This window comes from Elgaria multicarinata, chromosome 5, assembly GCF_023053635.1.
Source record: "Elgaria multicarinata webbii isolate HBS135686 ecotype San Diego chromosome 5, rElgMul1.1.pri, whole genome shotgun sequence".
NCBI lineage: Eukaryota > Metazoa > Chordata > Lepidosauria > Squamata > Anguidae > Elgaria > Elgaria multicarinata.
This window is the reverse complement of record NC_086175.1, coordinates 76,209,470-76,235,917: the sequence shown is the minus strand read 5'-3', so window position 1 is coordinate 76,235,917 and position 26,448 is coordinate 76,209,470. Positions and strand designations below refer to the sequence as shown.

General features: G+C 43.0%; 1 protein-coding gene across 2 annotated transcripts in view; it reads left to right on the top strand.

Moving 5' to 3' along the window:
• MAP3K7CL (MAP3K7 C-terminal like) overlaps positions 1-25,717 on the top strand; it is a 36,519-nt gene extending 10,802 nt beyond the window's left edge. For both annotated transcript variants that reach the window (XM_063126727.1, XM_063126728.1), the window contains 3 exons: positions 9,514-9,575; positions 21,352-21,467; positions 25,262-25,717. In XM_063126727.1, the coding sequence (XP_062982797.1) occupies positions 9,514-9,575; positions 21,352-21,467; positions 25,262-25,442 (359 nt within the window). In that variant the 3' untranslated portion in view covers positions 25,443-25,717. The remainder of the gene's footprint in view (positions 1-9,513; positions 9,576-21,351; positions 21,468-25,261) is intronic.
• The last annotated feature ends 731 nt before the right edge of the window (positions 25,718-26,448 follow it).

Here is a 26,448-nt window from a genome sequence, read left to right as displayed (position 1 = left end):
GCACATGCAGAGGCACATGTTTGAATGACAGTGTTTTATTATGAGTGCTATGGTGTGCTTGAGTTGTCAAAGTATTACTTCTCTGCAACTCTGATGCAATATCCTTATCAAAATGTTTTACAACTATCTAGTCAAATGTTCATGAAGTAGCTGTGCTACTTGTGAGACTGAGGCCTTAGCTAGACCTAAGGTTTATCCTGAGATCGTCCCAGGGTCATCCCTGTTCATGTAAATGAACCACAGGGGATCCTGGGAGCAGGCAGGGACAACCCTGGGATGATCCCAGGATAAACCTTAGGTCTAGCTAAAGCCTGAGTCATGCTTCTCCTTCCCTTTTGGCCATTCACTATGATTCACCTTTTTTCTTTTAGAATAAATGTCTATTTAAAAAAAAAAAGGCAGAAGGATCTCTGGTATGTAAAGCAAAACATTTGCAACTGACCATAAAGATGTTGTATGCAGCTAAGAAGTTAAATTGCTAATGCTAAACATGTTTACTGAGGCTAAACTGAGAGGGATGTTAATTGCATGTACATAATTAACATGCAAAGATCCCCCCCCAATTTATATAGCTGCTGTACAGGTTGGGGGACAGGGGGGAGGATCAGGATGATAATGCACCTTATCCCCCTCCTGATGAACGTTGCCCCCCCCCAATTGCTTTATGACCCATGATCCAAGTTCCCATTTGTACTAATGGACTTCAGGGCTAATAGCAGCAGGAGGGGTGTCATCAAGTTTGTGGCTCTGGGGAAGGGTTAAACCCCCTTACTCATGTGCCACAATCTTGACCATGTTCTCCTCCCTCAATGACTATTTCAATTGTTAAAACTGTCCATGTTAGATGCGCAAGTAGCATCACACATCATTTGGCCCCCAGAGGTTAGTTCAACTAAAGCTGAATGCAGTAATAACATTTGTAGTTTCGGTACAAAGTCATCCCTCTTCCTTTCCAGGGCCGAGGATTTTGTTGTGGCAGCCCACATGGGTGGGAAGAGCAAAGTTGGTGGCTGGCTCAGGATTTGGCTTGACAGAATGTATTGTTTCAAACTTGCACCCCAATTCTCCAAGCGGTGAAAACTCCAGGGGTTCAAGCAGTTTACTCAGGGTTCCATTTCCTTGCAATCAGGTCACAAGAGGCTTATGGCATTTTGTGATATATGGGTTATTTACATACGCAAGTTGAGCTTAAGTGGGGGCTCACAGTACTAACACCCCAACAGATACTATTCTCCCATTCGTTTTTTTAGGGGAGCCACTTGTGCCATAGAACTGTTGCAGAAAGCAACTCAGCTCTCTGTGCATCTCTTCCAGTCCCACTCTAAAACTGCTTGTATCCCCCCCCCAGATACTCACTTGATTAGCACTTCTTGGGGAGGTGAGGGAGTCATTAAGAACCATTGGCCTAACACGATGGGGATCAGTCAGGCTAAACATGTTCAACTACTTTTGGCCTCCCACTAACCACAAACTTTTGCCATCAGTCACTAGGATTTAAGGTGGGCAGCTTGCAGACTGCATGCAGACCCCAAAAACTGCCTGTGCAGCCCACCGTGGGTGTCCTACCTGACCATTCCCCCTGCACATGCTCCCACCTCTGTTACACAAGGTGCATGAGGAGAGTCACCCCTGCACACTCTCTATAGAAGAATAATCACGTTCCCAAACAGTTGTTTGGTGGGCTGGTAGGAGTCCAATTCTGTTGGGAAACGGGGCACATGGGAGAAGAAGGATATATTCTCCCTATGCCTGTTTCCCAGAACAACTGATTGTGCTGAGAAACGGGGCACATGGGAATGGCTCTTCTTACCGTGTGCCCTGTTCCCCAGCAGAATTGGGCCTCCACTGGCCCACCAAATAGCTGTTTGGCAAACTGGCAGGCTAGTGAAGGACACCAATGAGAACTTTTATTCCAGAGCTAATAGCTGTGTGGGGGAGGGAGGATTATTTTTTATTGGGACTGTGGTAGGGGAGGAATGTGTTAAACCTTCCCATGTGCTGCACTCCCAATGCAAATGGTGTGTGTGTGTGCTTTCTAGTAATTTCTTTTTAAAGCCTGGCCTAGTTGCTTAAGATGATTTTAGGATATCTAGTGTAGCTCTGCGTGTGGATAGGTGAATATTTCATTTGGTTTTGATAGAATTTATTTATTTATTTAGAATATTTATATACTGCTCCTCATTGAAAAAATTTCGGAGCGGTGTACAAGGTAAAATGAAAATAAAAACAGAATAAAACAGTTAGAACAAAATTTAAAAAGAAGCAAAAAAAACCCCAACAACACAGTAATCCAAGGCTGCATGTTAAAGAAAGGCTTCTTGGAATAAAGATGTTTTCAGGAGGCGCCGAAAAGAGTACAAGGTTGGAGCCTGCCTGACCTCCAGAGGCAGGGAGTTCCACAGGAGGGGCGCCACCACGCTGAAGGCTCTTCCCCTGGTGGATTCCAATCAGAGGATGGATCTAGGTGGAACCACCAGGAGCAGGCCCTCGGATGACCTCAGTGACCGGGCAGGTTGGTAAGGGAGAAGGCGCTCTCTCAGGTATCCTGGTCCCAAGTTGTTTAGGGCTTTGTACACAAGTACAAGAACCTTAAACCTGGCCCGGTAGCGAATAGGCAGCCAGTGCAGTTCCCTCAGCAGAGGAGTTACATGCTGGAAAGGGGCAGCTCCAGACAACAGCCGAGCTGCAGCATTCTGCACTAGTTCCAGCTTCCGGAGCAGCTTCAAGGGCAGCCCACATAGAGCGCGTTGCAGTAATCCAATCTTGAGGTTACCAATGCCTGTACCACCATGGTCAAGCTATCCCTATCCAGGAGAGGCCGTAGTTGGCGAACCAACCGAAGATGGTAAAAGGCACTCCAAGCCGTGGCGGCTACTTGAGCCTCCATCGACAGAAATGGGTCTAAGAGTACCCCCAAACTATGAACCTGTTCTTTCAGAGGCAGAGCAACCCCATCCAGAACAGGCAATGAGCCTGTCTCCCGGACTCGGGAACCACTCACCCACAGGGCTTCTGTCTTGCCAGGATTTAGTCTCAGTTTATTGGCCCTCATCCAGCCCATTACTGAGTCTAGGCACTGGTCCAGGACTTGCACAGCCTCACCTGATTCAGTTGTCACAGGAAGATAGAGCTGTGTGTCATCAGCGTATTGATGGCATTTAGCTCCAAATCCCCTAATGACCGCTCCCAACGGCTTCATATAGATGTTAAATAACACTGGGGACAAGATGGTGCCCTGCGGCACTCCATAGCTCAATTGCCAGGAGGCCGAGGACTGGTCACCTAATGCTACTCTCTGAAACGACCCCGTAGGTAGGACCGGAACCACTGTAACACAGTGCCTCCAATGCCCATCCCACAGAGTCGATCCAGGAGGATACCATGGTCAATGGTATCAAAAGCCGCCAAGAGATCGAGCAGGATTAACAGGATTGCATTCCTCCTGTCCCTCTCTCGATAAAGGTCATCCATCAGGACGACCAAGGCTGATTCAGTCCCATAACCAGATCGGAACCCAGACTGGAATGGATCTAGATAATCAGTATCCTCCAAGAGTGCCTGCAGTTGCTCCGCCACAACCCTCTCAAGTACCTTCCCTAAAAAAGGAGTGTTAGCAACTGGGCGGTAGTTGCCTAATACCATCGGGTCCAGGGTGGGCTTCTTCAGGAGTGGTCGCATTACTGCCTCCTTAAGGACAGCAGGGACCACCCCTTCCCGGAGGGAAGCATTTATCACCCCCTGGACCCACCCAGTCAGACCCCCTCGGCTTGCTTTTATAAGCCAGGAGGGACAGGGATCGAGAGGGCAAGTGGTCGGTCGCAATGCTGCAGGCACCTTGTCCACATCATCAGGCAGCAATAACTGGAACTGATCCCACAAAATTGGGCAGATGGTGGCATCGGACACCTCAACTGGAGCTGCACTAAACACAACGTCAAGCTCGCTGCGGAGAGAAGCGATCTTGTCCTCAAAGTGTGATGCAAAAAGGTCACAGCAGGTCCTCGATGGGGCCAGGGTCCCATTTGCTGAGGAGGATGTTAGCAGCCCCCGGACCACCCGGAAGAGCTCCGCTGGATGGCCACTCGAGGACGCAATGGAGGCAGCAAAATAAGCCTTCTTTGCTGCCCGCACTGCCACGCAATAGGCACGATTATGCGCTCTACAGCGTGCTCGGTCATCTTCGCTTCGAGTCTTGCGCCATTTGCGCTCCAGCCGACGTCCAGCCTGTTTCATTGACCGCAACTCCTTAGTATACCAAGGAGCAGAGCGGGCTCTACAGGACCGGAGAGGACACTCAGGTGCGATCAAGTCGATGGCCCTCCGCATCTCACCATTCCACAGTGAGGCTAGGGCCTCTGCTGGATCACCAGCTCTCTCCACTGGAAAATCCTCAAGAGCATTCAGAAATCCATTGGATTCCATCAGTCTCCTTGGGTGGACCATCCGAATGGGTCCCTCACCCTTGCAGGAGGGTAGTAACGCCGTGAGTTCAAATCTCACCAAGAAATGGTCTGACCATGACAATGGGGTTACTTGGACCCCCCCAATCTTCAGACTACCCATCTCACAGCTTGGAGCAAAAACCAAATCAAGGGTATGCCCTGCTTTATGTGTTGGGCCAATGACAAACTGAGACAGCCCAATGGTTGTCATGGAGGCCATAAAAATTTTACTAACATTTCTAAAGTTCTCCATTTTGGGAATAAAAAGAACTTGATTTTTATTTATTTTTTAAATCAAATGTGGTAGAAAATGAGTCTGACAAATTTGTCTAACCTGGCAGAGGGCATTGAGTGCTTAGCTCTTAAGAGTCTGACTTTGAATCCCTGGGGGCCAATCTACACCAAGCAGGATATAACACTTTTAAAACAGTATGAAAACGGTATATGTAATGTGTCCTGGGCCTGAACAGTTTTCATAACCATTATAAACCATTATAAGCAGTGGTGTAGATCCTGCCTGGGGAACATAATCACCCATACTTTTTAAAGGGGTGGACAAAACCAAATGGGAGCTTTAATATCCTTTTTTAGGTGTGATGACCAGAACTGTACACAGTATTCTAAGTGTGGACGCACCATCGATTTTTATAAGGGCAGTATGATACTGGCCATTTTATTCTTGATGACATTCCATTCTACTTGTGGGACTCAACCCACACAACCCCAAACTAATGCAGTTTTATGTGCCGTTTGCCCCATGAAAGCAGTTCTATTTTTTTTAACGCATACACCATATTACCTGGCTACATGTGCCATGGGAGGAGCAAATCCAAATTCATGTAAATCCAATTTAAAACTGAATTGCCTCAGAAAGTCCACTGAACTCAATAGGGTTTGCTACTGAGTAGGCATGCAGACAGGATTGTGCTGTCAGATTCTTCCTTGTGTCCTAAGAAAGGTCTGGAGTAGAAAAACCCAACATGCTTTTGCTTACATAGGAAAAATGATCCCCAGCCAAACTTAGTTTTTTTTTTATAATAATAATAATAATAATAATGATGATGATGATGATGATGATGATGATGATGTAGGTCACAGAAACAATGGATGCAATGCACTGTGCTATTAGCAAGGGGTTTTATCCCATTCCACATAACATGCCAGTGAGCTGTAGATTAAATCCAAATGAGAAAGACTAAAACCTGCCGTCTACACTGAACCTACTGAAGCTTTTCTCTTAGCCCAAATAGTTTTGTGTTGCCATGTGGCAAGCTGCCAGGGATCTGGCCATTCCATTCTCATTCCAGGGGAGGAAGGAGGATGTTGCCACTGCCCAGCTGTTCATTCTTGGCATCTTGCTATAGTACTCTTTGATGGTCCTCCCTGAAGCTCTTAGGACACTTCAAACAAGGCTTTTTTTGGTACATTGACATGATCCCATAGTAGAAAATACATGTGCTGCATATTTTGGTATAAACTGGGCACGTGTGTATTTTTAGGCCATTGTCCCTTTAAAATATATGGGACTGGTAATCAAGAAAGACTGTGGCCTCCATGTACATGTCTTTTAAAATGTACAATAAAAGTATTGTTGCAGTGTGTATGTACTTCTTGCCTACACACTGGGAATCTCCCTTCAATAGAGAGCAGCACCTGCCTTCTTCAAGCCCAGTTAAGTAGATAAAGCTGAGCCAGAGACAGTACTGACTGAGCCCAGGTTCTGAGGGGCCTTGGACAAGACACCCTCAATGGATCCCCTCCCTCAATGAGTCTACCATCTCACTGCCATTCTCACAAGCTGCTCTTGTTCCTTATCCTCTTTCTCAGCATTGCTACCACTTGCTTGCTTGACAGGCAGAGAGCCAATGAACAAGTAGGCAGTAGCATCTATTGGTCCTCCTTCTCACTACCACTGGCATCTGGACCAGAGCAAGAGGCAGGTGAACAAGCAGGTCCAAATGGTGAAGGGAGGAGCAACTCCGGTGGGCTCTTGTCAGGGGTCCCTCAGCAGGTACCCTAACATGCCTACTCTTATGCCAGCTCTAAAGGAGAGTTCTGCTATTTGATACCATTAAGCTCTGGGCTGGAAGTTTAGTGTTGGCTCTAGCTAGTGAATTATCCCTGGAGAGGTTCCTTGGAGAGGTGAAACCTGCACATGTGTGTGCTGAAGTCTTGGTCTTCCTGGCTTATAAAAGTGCACCTGTGGGTAGGGGAAACTGGCTGAGTGGGTAAGAATGCTAGTACATGCTTCTTTATACCAAAGTGACTTGCCTAAAGGTGGTGCTGGTGAGACTTCAGCTAAAACAAAAAACAACACACACACACACACACACACACCCCTGAATCTCACTATATTGGATAATTTCTGGCCAGTTTTCAATATTCCATTCTTGGTGAAATGATAACATGTGTGGTGGTTATTTAGATCCATTTCAAATTGGCTTCAGGTCTGGTTATCTGACAGACTGCTTTGGTCACCTTGGTGGACAATCTATGCTGGGAATTGGACAGGAGGAGTGTATCCTTGCTGATTCTCCTGGACACCTTGGAAGTTTTCTATACCATCAACCATGGTATTCTTCTGAGGCATGTGTCACAGATGGGAATGGGAGGCACTGTTATACAGTAGCTCTGATCCTTCTCAGAGGGGCAATTCCAGGAGGAAGTGCTGGGATTCCTGTTCAACGCCATGGCTGTAGGTCTGTAGTATCCCCCAGGGTTCCAACTTATTCCACATGCTATTTAACATAAAAATGAAGCCACTGGGAGAGATGGTCCAGAATTTTAGCGTTCTGTTCCACCAGTATGCTGATGACAGCCAACTCTTTCTTTCTTTTCTATCCAAATCCAAAGAAGCTGTTCAGGTTCTAAATTGATGTCTGATGTCAGTAATGGACTGGATGAGGGCAAATAAATTAGTCTAAAGGCAGATCAGGGAATAGGTGTCTCAATTTGTGCTAATTGGAGTTACAATCCCCCTGAAGACACAATTTGGATGTACAATTTGCACAATTTGGATATACCCCTGGAATCAGGCCTGAACTTAAATGCTCAGGTTTCCGTGGTGTCCAGAAGTGCGTTGGCACTGCTGAGGTTAGCATACCAACTGTGCCCATACATAAAGAGGTCTAATCTGGCTTTGGTCATATATGCCTTAGTTACATCCTGTTTGGAGTACAGTAACACACTATGAAAACAGTTTGAAAACTTCAGCTGGACCAGGACCCTGCAGCCAAACTGTTGACCAGGATTTGTTATAGGGAGATGTGACTTTCTTGTCACAACAGCTTCCAGTGCATTTCCAGCCACAACTCAAAGTGCTGGTGATGACCTATAAAGCCCCCCACAACTTGGATCAGGCTACCTGAAAGACCATACAAGCCTGCCAGGGTTTTAAGATCTTCTGGGGAAGCCCTCTGCAATGGGAGACATGTTTAGTGGGGATGTGAGAGGGAGCCTTTTTGGTAAATGCTTCCATGCTCAGGAGCTCCCTGTCGAAGGAGGCTAGCTAGCCCCTTTTCTGTTATCCTTTTACTGGCAGGCAAATATGTTTTTCTTCAGGCAGGCCTTTCCTATCTAAGCTGACATGTTTCTAAAAGGTTTTTTTTTAATCAGTTAGGTGCTGTTTCTTCCTTTTATTCTTGTATTTTAAATTTGTTCTTATGTTTTTTTATTTTTTGTTTTTAATCCCCCCCCTCGTTTTTAGCCACCCCAAGTATCATTTTCATGCTTTAGTCTATGGCACATTTTTGGCCTGTGTGTGTATTTTTCTACAACAAAAGTGGTTCAAAATTCCAAATTATAAATAAAAGCAAGGGGGGGGGGGAAAGCACTATTCATTAAGTTTGCAAAAAGCACTATTCATCTGCCTGACAGGAGGCAAGCCAGTCCATTGCAGAATCTGCAGGTCAGATTCATAAAAATCCGAACTCATTTGGTTCTGTTGTGAATTTCTCCAACATCCCTAGTTAGTATACAAGTCCCATTACCCCCATGTGGTAGTTATGGTCTGGTTCCCATAGCATAGCTGGTGACAGATTTAGGGGTTCCTCAAGAACATGGGACTTCATGGTTTATATATCATAGAGGCTACTAGGAGGAGGGCTTTCTCCGCTGTGGCACCCTGGCTGTGGAATGAGCTCCCCAGAGAGGTCCGCCTGGCACCCACACTGTACTCCTTTCGTCGTCAGCTGAAGACCTTTTTATTCTCTCAGTATTTTAACACTTAATTTTAACTTAAATTTAAATTTTACTGTTCTAACTTTGTATTTTAATCCTATATCAATTTTGCTGCATGGTTTTATCCTGGTTGTGCTTTTTAGATTGTATTTTGTATTTGTGTTTTTAGACTGTTGGTTGTTTTATTATGGTTTTAATTTTTGTGAACCACCCAGAGAGCTTTGAATATTGGGTGGTATAAAAATGTAATAAATAAATAAATAGAGGCAGGTAGTATTTAATCATATGATCTGGCACAGGCATCTCCCCCCACGTCTCTTCACCCAAATCACCTAGGGGCCCCATTTCATGTTATTCTAATCTCCCCTCTCATAAACAGTGGAGGGGGAGATTGTCCAAAGTTTGGTCATCCACTTGGGCATTTGAATGAAAACTTTGTTGGTAACAAACACAGTCTATATGGGGGAGGGGTACCTCTCCCCCTCTCCCACTGGAGCTTGTTGTGAAGAAACCCAAGGCTGCCTTCTTAGGTGAAAGCCTAACAACCTACACATGTAAGTAGATAAGCATATTTCTTTATTTTGAATGTATTTAAAAATTTCCTTTCATTCTTGTGGATACCAGGGCAGTATACGAGAGTACGATAAAAAGGGGGGGGAGTCATATAATGAACCGGACTTTCCCAACTTTGTCATTTCCAGATGTGCTGGATTACAATTCCCATCATCCCTGTGCTGTTCTGTTTGGGGATGATGGGAGTTGTAGTTCAGCTACAGTAAACCATATATGTATATTTGTATAAATGTGGAAACAAAGGCACAAACTTTCACTCTATCTCAGCTTATACAGTCTCTTAAGAAATGTGTAAACTTTACAATTGTTTCCATTTCAGATGATGCACCCCCTGAGAATGCCTTTCCTTTGGCTTTTCCAGATCTAGAAAAGCAGCTCCAGGTGACTTTAATTTTATTGAATTCTCAAGTCTATTCTGTGAACAACATTTCTTCAAAACCATCAATAATAGTACTGTTGTAGTTAAGGACAGTCCACATGCATATGCAATTAATCTATAAAAATGCACTTGTATTAATTCTGAAGAATGCCTGAAGAATTTTAGCATTTGTAAGAGAACTTAATAGGGTGTTATACTGTGTGAGTCTTAAAAGCAACATTTAAAGTAGAATAAAACCCACTCTGCTGGGGGGAGTCAAGGAGTTTCATTTGAAGAGGTTTACATGTTGAATTAATAAACATATCTGCATAGTATGGGATGATGCATTTCTTCCTGAGGCACTGGAAGTCTTTCAGGTTGCAAAGTACAAAGGAATCCTAAAAGCTCCTGGTGCCACCCTGTCAGATCAAGGGCTAGCAGCTGGTGGAGAGTGGTTTGCTAATGTAAGTTTGTATCCAAGGAAGAGGGGGAGAGGAAGGAAGGAAGGACGAAACAGGAGGTAGGTTTCTCTAAGCTCTGATTACACAATTCTTGTAATGCACTTGGAGAGTTATGTGACATGGAGTAGGAGAAGAGGGCAAAGGAACAGTGAATGAAAGGAACAGTGAAAGAAATGGGACTGCAGCTGCAATCAAAGTTCAAACCCAACTTAAAGCGATTTCGACTGACAGTTTGAGCATCCTTTAACGGCAAGGACTTATGTACTTGGAAAGCATAGGTCAAAACCTGCAGGGGCTGTTATGTGCAAAATGTGCTTTGAGTGGACATGAAGCTACACACACACACACACACACTGGGCTTCCATTTCTCTTTCCTTCCTTTGTTGTTTCCCTTGTAGTAGCGATAATGATATTTAATATTTGTATAGCGCTTTCAAGTGTTCAAAGTGTTTTACATACATTATGCTATTGTAATCCCTTCAACAACCTTGTAAGGCAGTCTTCCCCAAGCTGATACCCTATAGATGTTATGGACTGGGAAGAAAAAAGACAGAAGAAGGAATGGGAAAACATGGGAAGGTTAGAAATGGAAGATGACATTACATTGGAAACCTACACTCACGCACACCTCACAGCCATCAGGACTAGTAGCCATTGATAGCCTTCTCCTCCGGGAATTCATCCAGCCCCCTTTTAAAGCCAGCCAAATTGTTGGCCTTCACTACATCTTGTGGTAGTGAATTCCATAGCTTAACTATGTGCTGTGTGAAGAAGTACTTTCTTTGATTTGTCCTGAATCTCCCACCAATCAGCTTCATGGGATGACCCCGGGTTCTAGTATTAAGAGAGAGAAATGTATAGGATTGCATGAGTAAACATATTATAGGACTGCTAATCTTTTCTGAACATGGGATTGTCGCAGATGGGAGCCTGCTCCAAATGGAGTAACTACGTAGTTTCCAACTCAAACTCCGATCTGACCATGATTGGGGACAAACTAAATTGGATGGACAATTCTAAAGATACACAATGGAATATTGATGGAGACCACTTGAGCTATTAAAATTTCAGTAAGCAGTCTGTGCAAGTGGTTTACTAAAAATGACATTGGGGAATGAGAGGCATGGAAAGAAGGAAATGACAGATTTGTTAAACAGATGGGCTGCCTTTCTCTTTATAGGAGGCAAAAAAATGGAAAGGCTGCCTAAGCTGGGAATAAAAAGTTTTCTAGTTTTGGAAAGGGGATTTACTGAGCTGATAACAATAGAAACATTCATGAAAGCCTGAACATATTATAAGACAAGCTGTATAATGAGCACAAATCAGAAGTATGTATTTGATTTCTTTTTAAATAGTCAAGAAAAACCTGGTAGACCATTAACCTGAAGTGGAAATCAGATGCACTACTTAAATGCAACGTCCCCGACCTTTCTTGATCCCACACTCTCTCTGCTCCACACACGCAACTCAGTTGATATGCCATTGGTCCTCTCATGCTAACTCACATCTTGCTATGTTACAGCTCTATATTGGTGGACAGCTTTGTAGTCACTCTCTTCCTACCAAACCACATTTCTTCTCTAAAGCTCTCACTGTAGCATAGGGTGGATCACCTCTTTCATCCCAAGGGCTGAATTCAATTTCAGGGAAGCTCTTGTTGGGAGGGGGTGGGAAATTACAGTGGTGGGTGGTACTCAAGGCAAAAATGGCGGTGTCAAAATACAAAAAAAATATGCCAGCATATTGTAGCTTAAAGCTCTTCTTGCCAGTAACTAAGACCTAGGACAGGCATTTCAAACTTTTAGAATGGTAGGAAAAACTGCACAAAAGCCTGGAAACCACAAGGCAATTGGTAGTTGAGAAAAGGGGTGTGGCAGGAAGGGGAACCCCTGAGGGCTGGACTTGGCCCTCAGGTTCCCCACCCCTGCTGTAGCATATAGCCCACATTTTTCATTGTATCTCTTATCTATTAAGAGGCTTCTGCCCATCTTTGCTATTCTGAATTTCTGGTCTTGCCAACTCAGTGGGGGGATTTGCTCATGGAAATGTGGCCCCTTTGGATAGTTAGATACTACTATGTTTTTTCATGCAAGTAGTGAGTATATCCTGGAGGGAAATATTGAGCTCCCAGGAAAACAACATCCCCGTGCTCCAGTCCCTGCATACTACCTCCATCTTTTCTCTCTCTCTCTCTCCCTCCCCCCTCTCCCTCTCCCTCTCACACACACACTGTTGTGATGGTACATTTTGAAATGCATGCACTCATCATGACAGTCCCCATACTCCCCCCAACAAAGAGAGTCCAAAAGTACTTAATTGCCCATTTAAGACCAAGCCACCCCCAAATACTTTGCATTTCAGGGGACAGTATATTGTTGCTGAGAGTATTCATTTCCCCAGCAACTGTGAGCATTGCAGCTAAGCTCAGAAGGACCAAGGAAGCTGGGAAGGGTGGGTGGAGGGAATAACATCAGTCTCCCCACAAATAAAAAGTGCCAGTAGTATCTCCATGTGAACCCTGGCTCCACTACACTACTACTACTACTACTACTACTACACACACACACCACTGTTCTGGATTGTTGCCTGCTGTCCCTTCTTTAGCTACAGAGTATGGAGAGAAGAAAAGATGAGATGGAAGAGGATTAGCCAGTTACCCACCACCTAACAATAGGACAAAGGAGAGTCCAGGCTTGCACACAAATTGCACATGTTAATTTATATGTATAGATGCACATTTAAAAATTACTATAATTTAAATAGAAATACAATACATCTCAATGACCGGATCACACCATAGTGGGAAAGACTATGACCAAGTGACTTGTGTGCTGTTCAGTCTGCTGTCCAGGTGCTGACTATTCAAGGCCCTTGCTGGCTCTCCCTTCTTACTGCTCTTTACCTTTAAACTTGACCTAGACCAGTCAGCCCTTCATATAGAGGGCTGCTCTCTGGTCACCACTGGCCTGCCTACATTTCTGCCTGTCACATTGGAACCAATGAGGGATAAAATCAGGCATATATATGGTGGGCTGAAGCTGGATAAATACCCATGCTTCCAGTCATAGATTCCACTACTACTTTTTCATTCATTCATTTAATGGACATGGTCCTATATGGTTTCATAAGCCAAAAATAGACAGATTGTAAGCTCCTTGGGGCCAGGGGATAAAAGTGCCAATGGGAACAAAGATGGTAAGGAGAGATGAATGAGCAAATACAGTGGCACACTATTAAAATTTGTGACAGCTGGATATGAGAATTAAAGGATAGGACTAAATACCTTACAATAAAGGTGGGTTTTGACATGGGATTTCAAGAAAGAGTGGTAACAACTTGCGAGGAGAAGGAAGCACAGAATAAAGGCACAGACATCAGAGCTTGGGATAAGCTAGGGCCTCTTTATTTAACAACAAGGGAGATTCAACCCCTCCCTGGAACTGCATGTGAAAAGTGCGGGAATCAAATGAATTAATCTCAGGCTACTTGCCTGGTTTAAGGGTGAGCCACTCTCTTAAGCCAGGAGTTGAGTAACCAGGCCCCTTTCTTATAAGACACTTTGAGAGTGTGGTGAGACTGCCCGATGTCATCCTCATGCAGAGCCGTAAAACCCTGAGTAGATGAGGCAGGAGGATCTCCAAAGGCATACCATATCCAGACACGTGAGCCGTGAAACTCTCAAGGAGCAGGAGCTCTGGCTATGCCAATCACCTAAAAGGTGTCAGAGTGGTCACCGTCCGTATTCTGGCACAGCAAATTCCCACATATCCCACCACTGGAAGGTACCAAGCCTCAGCTTAGGCACCCTACCCCCACCAATTCTGGGGGGGAAATTCCAGTAAACCCACATGCAGATCCTGCAGGAAAATATCATTCCCTGCATCACAGAGGTGGCCCCATCTGTCCTATAGAGATCCCCTTTGTAAGATACAATGGCCGGGAATGGAATGATCCGACCTTGTTGGCCTTGTAGAGCCTGCCAAATCTGCCTGTTCACTTTCTTAACAGCCCTATTTAAGCTACGGGCATCCCATCCTTTGATACAATCCATGTATCTGGCCAATGTCTCCATGGTCTCAAAGTCTGCCCTAGCCTGCATAATTAGGGCCTTCCCTTCCAGAAGCCCAAGATCATTGCCCCCCAGGTGAGGAACTAAAATCTGCGATGGGCCAAAAAAAGTAGCAACATAAAACAATACAGGAGGGGGATAAAATTATTATATTGACGCAGCATTAGCATGGTCTCTTTTCTTTTTCATCAAAGATTGTCTCTATTAAATGTAGTTGCGCTGTGGCTGCAAGCAGTAACAAAGCTAAAACAATCCCAACACAGACATTTTCCCAATAAAGCATTATTGGGGGAACTATCCCTTGCTATCTATCCCTTTGTCACTGCTTTTGACAGCAGAGCAAGTAAGAGCTTTTCTACAGGAGGCCTTTATTGTGTGCTCATGATTCCTTACTCACAGTTGTTTATGGACGAGATCCTCCAATTTCGCTTGTTTTTAAAGACCACTTTCCTTGTTGTTTTTAGAGTAGGGGAAATGGTGTATTATTTCTGAAAGCGAAAGAAAATGTAGGTTCCTTGAATTTGAGCTATTGATGAAATCAAAACAGTGAATAACAACCTTGTGTAGAAAAGCTCTATGCTTAAGTGAGTATTTTTTTCATTGGAAAAAAAAGGGCAGTCCTGCTGAAGCTTTCCTCATAAGCCCCCAACCCCTGGAATGTTCGAGAATTTCTTCCCTGTCTCCCAATTTTAGTTTGAAGTTTTTCTTTCTTCCTTTCTTTCCAGTCCCCTATTTTTCTCAAAGAAAAAAAAAACTCTGAGAAATTTTCGATTCATCATAAGATAGGGATATAGTCAATTGACAAGACCTGTTTCTCAACTTTCACCCATCTCAAAATCGCTGCCATTTTTCTTTTGGAGGACTCTGTTGTAATGACATAGCAAAGGTTAAGAGAAAAATATTGTGCTATTTTAAAAGGGTGAATATGTGCCACTCCCCACACAGTGACTCCAAGCATTTTTCTCCACAAATAGAGGAGTCTAAAAAGAGGGTGTAAGGATAGATATAGCCTCCCTTTTATATCACAGGAATGCTGGGTGCTTCTTAACTGGGCAATGGATGAACTAGCTTAAGTCCTTTCTTTTGATTTAAGCAGCTAGTTGTTGAACTGTGAGATGTGCACTTAATCATTTCAGCAATACCTATTTCAAAGTGTGTTACGCACAGTTTCATGTTTACGGATAAAATTTGACTGCCAATTATGGTCTAAATTAAGATGCTGTTCAATCAAAGCAACCCAAAATGTCTCACCAGAATAACATCATTAAATAATGTCATAGGTCAGGGCAGGCAACCTGGTGCTATCCAGATGATTTGAACTATAAGCTCATCAGCCCCAACATGGCCAGTGGATAGGAATTATGGGAGTTGCAGTCCAAAACATCTGGAGGGCACCATTTTGCCTACCACTCACCTAGGCCATATAAGATTACTAGACTTAGGCTACAATCATATGCATGCTTATTTGAGAGTAAATCCCACTGTAAATCATGGAAATATACTTTGGACTAAACATGCATAGGACTGCACTCTAATAATAGTAAATTGGTGAAGGTCCTATTTAATTAGAATCCCCTCCCACTCCAGGATATAAAAACGATTATTGGGCAAATGCAATTTTAGGTTGCATCAATAGAAGTATAGTTTCAAAATCGCAGGAAATAATAATTATACTCTTCTCTGTGCCGGGCAGACCTCACCTCGAATACTGTGCCCAGTTGTGGACACCACACTTTAAGGATTCAGATGAACTGGAATGAGTTAAGAGAATAGCAATGAAGATTATCTAGGTACAGGAAACTTAAGTAATATAAGGAAAGATGAAAGGAACTGGATATATTTAGCCTTGAGAGGAGAAGACTGAGGGGGGATACGATAGCACTTTAAAAGAACCTGAAGGGTTGTCACACCGAAGAGGTCGACAACCTGTTCTTTATCATCCAAGGCAGTTCTCTGTCATCCAAGAAATAATGGGCTTAAGTTACAGGAAGGCAGATATTGGTTGAACATCAGGAAAAACTTGCCAGTGGTCAGAACAATCAGACAACGATACCAACTGCCTACGGAAGTGGTGGGCTCTCCATCGCTGGAAGTATTCAAGCAAAGACTGGAGAGCCATCTCTCAGGGATGCTTTGAACTGGATTCCTGAGCATAGAGTTGGACTCGATGACCTAAATGACCCCTTCAAACTTTAGGATTCTATAATTCAGTGGTGAAAATGATCCCTTGCAAATACATCTAGGTATCTTCCTTTCACAACAGTAGTTTTCAAACTTTCTAACTTAAAGGAACACTTTTCTTAGCCCTGTGCCCCTGTCATGGAAAATCCCTTCATGTCGCAAAAGATTCTTCAGAATGTTCCTCAGTGCACTGTTAACTCACATGAGGAATTGGCCAAGCTAGCTGGTCTTCACTGTTGCTCCACATGACTTTAGAATGTTCCACAGAAGGATACAACACAGCCAGTATTCCTCTCTATCTGCACATTGTAAGGGAAGATCAATAGTGCAGGAAAAGCTCTCTTTTCAGCAGCTATAAGCCTACAAGGATCCCCCAGAACCTACAAGGATCCCCTTGAGGTACTGCAAGTACTGTATTGTCATCACTCATAGTCTGTTCTTAAAGTATCACTCTCATAAGAATGCAAAATATTTTATACATCTAAATCAATGAACCCTCCCCAGACAGTGTTGACATGCGGACAATGTGTTTGGGGAAGGGGGCTTATGTCTCCCTAACACCCCAGAAGAGTGTGTGGAATTCCTGTCTGACAAGTTCTGTTCCAGAAGGTTAGAGGTTAGTTTTTAGCAGCAAGAAGCATGGTACCTTGTAGTCAAATTGATTTCCTCTGCTGGAAGTTTCAAAAGACAACAGTTGTATAGTGATCTTAAAAGGTGGTGGGTCCTGGGTATATTTACACATGGGATGAGGTACAGTAGAAGAGGAACTAAGCAAATGTGTTGAAAAGTAAAGATAGTGGGGAGTATTCTCTTCCCCTCCTTATTGCTTTACTATGATTTTATTAGAATGTAAGCCTATGCGGCAGGGTCTTGCTATTTACTGTTTTACTCTGTACAGCACCATGTACATTGATGGTGCTATATAAATAAATAAATAATAATAATAATAATAATAATAATAATAATAATAATAATAATAATTGTAGAAGTTAGAAGATGTGCTTCTTGAAACATTAATGTGATTGCTAAGTTATCAAAGCATGAATCTTAAACTGTTGTTGCATCACTAGGTAGGAGTGCAATATCTAACCAAGCAGCAGGCAGCATCACTCCCCCCCACACACACCTGGCCTTCAACCTGCTTATTTTTGCCTGAATTGATACACCAGAATGGCCTGGTTCAGACAACACACTAAACCATGCTGCTTAACCACAAAATGGTTAAGGGAATGCATTAACCATTTTGGAATGCCAGTCTCTCTTTACTTGTCCATCAGCTCCATATTTTAGACTGAGTTCCCTTGGCTCTGGAATGGAGTAACTGTATCACAGTGCACCCACATACAAATCATATGGCACTGGGCAGGATATTTCCTACAATATTGTTTTCACCAGTAAATGTCTCAGGCCTTGCTGGATCTTCTCTCTCTGCTGAATCTCTTTCTCTGTTTTGGTTAGATATTGTATTCATATCGAGTCAACTCTTCCACCCATTTCTGCCCCAATGTCTCCTGGGCAGGATCTACACTACTGCGTTAAAATGGTTTATAACAGTAGTGACAACTGTTGGGACCCAGGACACACTCCAGATACAGTTTTCAAACTGCTTTCAAAGTGTCATATCCTGCTTGGTGTAGATCTGCCACTGCATTTTACTGGTCTTGGGGTGGGTGGGTGGGCAGCAGCAGCCTTGTATATTACTTCGGTAGTGAAGCACACAACTAACCGTGGAGCTTCTTGCCGCACATATGACTCCTGCACTGCAAGCTCTGCACTGGCTGCCAATTAGCTACTGAGCCATGTTCAAGGTCGTATTGCTGGCCCTAAGCAGCTCAAGGCCAGTTCAGCTGAGAGATGGGGCTAATCTACACCAAGCAGGATATTGCACTATGAAAGCAGTATGAAAATGGTACATATGAGGCAGGAGCCACACTACTGCTTTATAGCAGTATTGAAGTGCACTGACAACTGTTGGGGCCCATTGACACATATCATATACCACTTTCATAGTGTTATATCCTGCTCCAGTATAGGCCACCCAGTGTCTTCGTTCTGAGGGGGAGGGCTTGCTGACCATACTGCAGCCTACTGAGGTTTGTTTGGATGGGATGCAAAGGCCTTCCCAGCTGTGGCACCCACCATATGGAATAATCTCCCCATTGAGATCAGGTGCGCCCCCAATGTGGAGTATTTCTGCCACCAACTTAAAACACACTTGGTTGCCCAGGCATTTCCCTGACTGCTAGCAGTCACCTACCTCTGGATATTTTAATGAGATTTTATTGATTTTATCATTGTTTTATTGTTTGTTTTTAATTGTATTTTCTCATTATTTTATCTTGTAAACAGCTTTGGGATTATTATAAATTTAAAGGAAAAGTGGTAGATAAATTATCTGAAATAAATAAATAAATAAATAACTGACTTCTCTCCCCACCACCATCACTATTCCATGCTTTACAACTGCTTCTACATTCCATGTATGTTAGATTGTTTGCCAAGCCTGTTTTTTTTTTTTTTTTTTAAAAAAATCTGAGTATGTGTGGTTTTGCAGTTTAAACTCACTTAAATCATGCCAGTAACACGAGTAAAGGAATAAAATGGAGTTTGCTTCTGCTAACCTGAAGTCTGCATCACCTGCTGCTCTCTGGGTGGTTGTTTCAGGGGTCCCTGGGCGGCCCTGAATTTTGGTCTCAAGGTACATACCTAGCTGCCCCACTGCTTAAATGACTCTACGTTGCTGCTTATTGTCGTGTTTCCAAGGCCTTCCACTGTGATGTGAGATAATAAAAAGGTCTGCCAAGTAACCCACAAAACTTTATTTGGCAAATAAATATCTCTTCGCACCTGAAGAGAGTGTAAACACTAGGAACTTTGCTCTAGGCTAAAACTTGGCTAAGCTAGACAATTGTCCTTTCAACAAAAGGGGAGGCTTTTCCCCCCCTGAGCCCTTTAACTTCCAGGAGGATTCCTCTGAAGAAGTCTTTGCACTAAAAAAAAACTCCCCATGGGCCTATATCTCAAAGGGCAATGCTAACTTCCATCCATGAGACCCTACATGGGGGGGGGGGGGTAATCCTTTCCTCCTATAATAATCCGTAATAAGTTTTGTTGTGCACCAAACCTAGTTAATCTGCTAGCAAATTACCATAGCTATGTGTAAAGCTTAATACAGGGGCGAGCTAAATAAAGTTGTCCATAAGCTGAATTTAGCCCACCAATTGCTCTTCCTAGAACAATTTATCACAGGGGGTGAGATACTACATGTGAAGATCCAGGGACACCCCATAGTGGAGCAGGCGGGGCCCAAGAGCTGCGCACTAACTATCCGTGGCAGGGTACAGAGACAGTAAACTGTAAAGACAGGCTGGAGGATTGAATCCTTTGCATCAGTGCTCTGGAACCAATTCATTTGTATGTTCTGCATGGGAAGGATGGTTAGTAGAGATCAGAACACTGCAGCTGTTCCCTTGTAAAGATTAGGACTGCAGGAAGGATAATATTAGCTGAAGGCTAATATCTGGTATCTTTAGACATAATTTGGTCATTTCTATATTGCCCTGTTAGCTTTACTTTAGCTTTCAGCCCTGAGGGCCACATTGGTTATTGCTGGGCTGAGAGGTATGCACATACAACCCACATACAATTCTCTCTCATACTCATAGCCTCCCCCCATGTACACACACACAGAGAGAGAGAGAGAGAGAGAGAGAGAGGAGAGACTCTTAACTCCAACTCCTGTCCAAAAGCATTTCATAGTCCTAGCACTTGCTTTGATCAGATAAAGTCAACACTCCTCTCAGAAACCTCAGGTCTCAGACCAGCCAGCCATGTAGGAATCCCGGCTCCTAGTCCTTCTCCCTCCTCTAATCCATTCTCTTACTGAAGAATACTGACCTCCCATACACTGTTGCCTGGAACGTTTTCAAGGTGGGGGGAGGGAGGATGCTCTAGAAACAGGGTCTATGGTTCATGCCAAAGAAGCCCCATTTCTTGAGTGTCCTAGGAAGCAGGCAGAAGTCTTTGAGTGGTGCATCCTGGGATGCTCCAGGATCACTCTAGAAACAAACCTTCTATGGCAGGAACCATACATCCTGTTCCTAGAGTTTCTTTCTTTCTTTTTCTCACTTTTTTCTGGGTGCTTGCCTTTTGGACCCTTGCTTTAACCGATGAGATTTTATTGCAAAGTTTTTATTAAAGCATTTTATTACAAAACCAACTGTACAGCACCATGTACATTGATGGCGCTACATAAATAAATAAATAAATAATAATAATACGTGATGTACATTATTCATTCATATGTATAACAAAACATTTTCAGGAAAAGCAATTAGATACTTCATATCTTTTGCAATAGTCATCTACAATAGTAATCCTGTTACTGATATTTTGTATGCATTACGGTTCCTAAAACAAGCATAGTTAATGATTCTGGTTTATTTTCTGGACAGTCCTGTCTTCTGAATGTAACCAGAACAAAAACTGCCCAACTTCCTGCTAAAGTATTTCATCCTATCAAAATACTAGCCTTCAGCCTAACTTTAGTAGTATGAGTGTATGAGACTGAATGGAGAAGGACGTCTTTTCCAGAAAGTTAAAGTTGGTATGACATACAGAAGCCTTCCTTAACCCAGTGTTCCCCAGTTGGGGTGGACTACAACTCCCCAAACCCCTAGCCACAAGTCATGCTGCCAGCATATCTGGAGGGCAGCAGGATGGGGAAGGCTGAAACAAAGCTATCACTACTATGTTCAATATTCCCAATGTGGCAATATTCTGTAGGCTTCAATTAGTAAATAAACGGTGGTATTAAAAAGCAAAGCTATCGGTTATCTTTTAAAAGAAAGTTGACACTGAAAACTGTCCGGGATTATTATGAAGGTTTCAGGAAGGATGAGAAATTCATGTTACTTTCCTTCAGTTACTTTTCTTCCTAAGATAATATTTTCACGAGATAATATTCCAATCATTGTAACAAAAGAACTAATTATGTTTAAATGGTGTCTCCATTTAAATTTAGTTTCTGAGGATTCATTTGAATGAAAAAAAAAAGCCTTAGACTATTTTTTCCCTTTGTTTATGAAGCCTCTGCCTCCTTGCCATGACTCAAAGGAATCTATGCAGGTGTTCAAACAGCACTGCCAAATAGCAGAAGAATATTATGAAGTCAAAAAGGAAATTGCACTGCTTGAAGAAAGAAAGTAAGTGGCATTTTTCTGCCTCCCAAATAAATGTCACATACTTGGAAAATTAATACATGCATGAAGAGTTTTTTTACAAGCTGATTAAGAATGTGTTAAAATTCAGTGTATTTTTTTTGGGGGGGGGAGATAGCTTGCTTGTCTTTCTTCCTGTCTCTCTACATTGCAACCATATAGGCATAGACTGTTCTGATTTTTATTTATAGTACAGGGCTTTTTGTTTTGAAAGTCCTTTAGAAATCTTTCTGCATAAATGTTTGGATTCAGGACACCATAGAGTAAATTCCAAATAGAGGTTAAGTTCAACAGCTTGGCTGGATGGATAGATGGATGAATGGATGGAGGAATTCTTATACAAGTAAACCAATCATAGGTGCACATGTCCTGTGATGGGAGAGGTTGGGGACATGTATCACTGATGGGATCTAGCCAAGATTGGAATCTTCACATGGTCCTGGACTGTGTTTTTTTTAACCAGTCCTATCCAGTCAAAAGGCTTTTTTGACCTAACCATTTCTATTTATTCCTTCATAAATGTGAGACTTTGAATCATGAGAATGTAACATGTTGTCAGTGGATTCATAAGATTCACTTCTGGTTTGGTACTTCCATTACTTGATGGTCTTTGAATATTAGGTCCTTAATTCTGGCCTCTCTTGTCAAGTCAGTATGGTGGCCACTTAATGGATCACCAAAAAAGAGGAAATGTATTACCAAAAGGATGAAAAAAGAAGGCAGAGGTTTGCATAATGTTTGCATGTACTAATTTATTTGTAATGCACATTTAGAAACAATTACTAGAATTTAAATAGAAATACAATACATCTCACCATAGTGGGGAAGACTATGATCACGTGACCTCTGTCAAGGTACTCACTGTTGATGGGCCACATCAAGGCCCCTCCTGGCTGTTCCTTCTTATGGTCCTTTAACTTTAAACTGGTCTTGGACTGACCACTTTCTCCAAATGGAGGACTATCTAATTGCAACTCTTCAAGCTGAAGGTCTGTCACCTGTAAAGTAGGTCCTTAATTCTGGCCTGTCTTGTCAAGTCAGTAGGGTGGGCACTTAATGTACAAATCATTCTTCACTGCATTTGCCAGGGCGGGGGCTTTTTCTTTATCTCAAGCAGAATAAGCTACCTTCCTCTCATCCTGTAAACAAAGTCCTCTGACAGCTCGGATTGATGACAAAAGGATTTTAACAAACTCACTTTCCTCAGAGCAGAGGAATCTACTCACGTTTTGCCCATCACAATAAGCCACTGTGAGTTAATTAACCTGCGGGGCTCTGAGATGCATGCTGGCTGCCACTGTGAATATGCAAGCTACTGTGGAGGCATACCATGGCTTGTTGTGTCATGTGAACCCCAAGCATCATGAGGGTTAACAGCCCTTTGAAAACATGAGAACAACTCCAGCACGCTCCAGCTTGTCTGCGTCCTTCTTGAATTGTGGAGCCCAGAACTGGACGCAATACTCTAGATGAGGCCTAACCAGGGCCGAATAGAGAGGAACCAGTACCTCACGTGATTTGGAAGCTATACTTCTATTAATGCAGCCCAAAATAGCATTGGCCTTTCTTGCAGCCATATCACACTGTTGGCTCATATTCAGCTTGCGATCTACAACAATCCCAAGATCCTTCTCGTTTGTAGTATTGCTGAGCCAACTATCCCCCATCTTGTAACTGTGCATTTGGTTTCTATTTCCTAAATGTAGAACTTGGCATTTATCCCTATTAAATTTCATTCTGTTGTTTTCAGCCCAGCACTCCAGCCTATCAAGATCACTTTGAAGTTTGTTTCTGTCTTCCAGGGTATTAGCTATCCCACCCAATTTTGTGTCATCTGCAAATTTGATCAGCGTTCCCTGCACCTCCTTGTCCAAATCATTAATAAAAATGTTGAAGAGCACTGGGCCCAGGACTGAGCCCTGCGGTACCCCACTCGTTGCCTCTCCCCATGCCATACAAGACTGGTATGCCTCTTTGGTCCTAAGGGGCATATGTAACGTCTAATGTCCAGGGGTGTGTGTGTTTTTGTGCTTGAACAGAGTTCAATGTCCTACAGCAAGTGCTCTGGTGCATACACAGAGTTTAAAGTTCAGCACAAGTGTTCTTGGGGATGCACAAAGTCTTTTCTTTTGCAGAAAACTTTGGAAATTGTTTTCTTCTTTTCTTCTTACTCGTGAGTGTCGATGCCGTTGGTCTTTTCTCTGTTGCCTCCAGTTCACTCCAAGGGTACTTGTGGAAAAGGGTTTTTTGTTTGTAATTTTTCAGGTCCACCCCCCTCTGTCTATGTTCTGGAGCAAGTTTACAGAACACCAGTCTATTATTATTATTATTTATTTATATAGCACCATCAGTGTACATGGTGCTGTCTACAAATGTCAAGTGATTTAGATTCAGCAGCAGGAAACCTCTTGAGAGTCTTGGTGTCCCAAGACGTACTACTTTCCTTGCTTTGCTTATTTATCTACTTTGCTCCAAGTCTGTGTTGTCCAGGGGCGTGTTCATGCAGCACCATTGGCAAATGCAATATTAAGTAGCCACTAGCCCTAAGAAGTATGATAATGAAGTATGACCAGGGTGGTCATTTTGCAGCAATTCCTTTTATGACAAATATCTCAATAGTGGTTGCTTATGTACAATTGGCATAGAGAGCATATCATTGTGTTCTATAATCAAAGTTCATGTAAGCACAGCTCTGGATGTTTTGTTTTCCTATATGTGATGCTTCACCTGTCTAAGTTGATTAAGAATGGCAGCTTCATTTGTGTCATTTTTCCAGACCAACTGTTATTCATCACATTATCAATAATACCGTAAAATGTATGAGCATTTGGCTTTCATTTTGTATGTCATTGATAAAAATAGAGTAGATCCTAGAACCAGTCCTTGCATGCCCCACCAGAAACTCTTTGTGATTTCTTTCCACTATTAGCAATTGCATTGCCTTAAGCTATAATGGATATATACAGCAGGGTTGAATAAAATGGCAAAACCAAAAGAAGGCACCCAGAGAAAACTGTGTTTATGCGATGTAGGATCCACTTGCATTTTCTATCCTGGCTTACATAGGGCTCTCAATTAAATTTGACTCCTGACTACTTTTAGATTTGGGAGGTGGGTGTTTAAGGGTTTTTTTACCATTACAAGCAGTGCCACATCACTTAAGCAGAGCCATGCTGGGTCAGACCAAAGATCCATCTAGCCCAGCATTCTGTTCACACAGTGGCCAACCAGCTCTCCATGTCTCTCTCAAGCAAGACATGAGTGCAACAGCACCCTCCTGGTCATGCTCCCTAGCACTTTGATGTCTTGTTACAGCCGTCAGCTTTCACATTTCCTAGGATGCACTCTGGTTGATAGAAAATATATTTCCAAAGCTCTTCTAGTCTTACCTGGGAAAGATTGCAGGTGAGGGTAGTAGTGGCGATCCTGGCAGCTGTGATGCCACTTGCTCTCTCTGTGCATACAGACATGCTACTGCATACAGAGAGCTCTTAGGCACATGTAGGAGCTCATGTGTGTAAGAGCTCCTGCATGGTGACAATGGTGGGCAGGACTAACCCACATGACCCACACCCTATTCTGTGCATTCATTCAAAACATGGGGGGAGTGTTTACCCCCCACTAAGCTGCAACACATTGCTGATTCAGATGTATTCTGCTAGCAATTGTGCAGAAATTAATAGAAAAGCACTTATGCACTTTTTTCTCTCCCTTTGCTCATGGTCGTTTGGATTACCCAGGTTCATAAAGGACTGCATCTTTGAACTTTTTCTTTTCAGAAAGGAGCTGATCACTCGACTAGATCAAGCTGAGAAAGAGAACATGGATGCTGCCCAGCTGACTAAGGAGTATGCAGACCTGACGGAAGAGAACCGGACACTGAAGCTGGCCCAGACGCAATGTGTCGAACAGCTGGAGAAGCTTAGAATACAGTATCAAAAGAGACAGGGATCATCATAACTTTGAATGAACCTGTCTGGGCCAATAAAAGTCTCAGGTCGTTTCTGTGCGGGGCAACTGTTTTTTTCTTCCCCTTTCAAATGTTCCCTCTAATACAGCGTTTCCCAACTTGGTGCTCTCCAGATGTGTTGGATTACAGTATGGCAGGCTGGGGATGCTGGGAGTTGTAGTCCAACACATTTGGAGGGCACTAGGCCAGGGAAGTCCACTCTAATCTGTTGGCACATTTCACTTACAGAAGATGTGAATGTCTCAATTTGGTTTAATGTTAGTTTACTACGGATATAATTAATATTTTATTTCAAGCAAAGTAATTGGAGGCTTATCTATCCCCAGTATTTGTTCAAATAGATCAGATTTATTTTCTAAAGATATTTCTTTCAATTTCAAGAAAATTCAAGTGCATTAAAAACCCATATGAATAGTCTCTGTGTTGGCAGGTGGACCATATGAAGGCTATAGCAGGAGCAGTGTTAATACGCGGAACACTGGAGCACACCTTATCCTTTTCTAAATCTGAACTGGTTATGGAGAAAAAGCTAGTCCACTTGTAAGCCAATATGTGCCAAATGGCAGTCATACAGTGTCCCTGTTCAGACCACATGCTAAACCATGGTTAAGCCACTAACCCTTTTGCAGCAAATGATTAGTGAATGTGTTTAAACAGTGGCACCATGGTTAGGAATGGTTCACACAACACGCTAAGCCATAATGTTTAGCTCAAAATGCTTAACCACCGTGGCTTAGCATGTGGTCTGAACAGGGTCATTGAATAGCATTTGAAAGCTAGTAACATGACACCTGAATAACTTCCTTTAAGTAACTATGGCTGTAATCCTATACACTCTTTACTTGGGTATAACGTAACTTCTGAGTAGACATGCATAAGATTGCACTGTAAATTGGCAGTGATAATTTGTACAGCTCTAATAAGATAAGGGGAAAAGGCAATATGTCCTTATACCATACCAATCTTAACTTTTCCCTTGGAAGTAAAAGACTGATG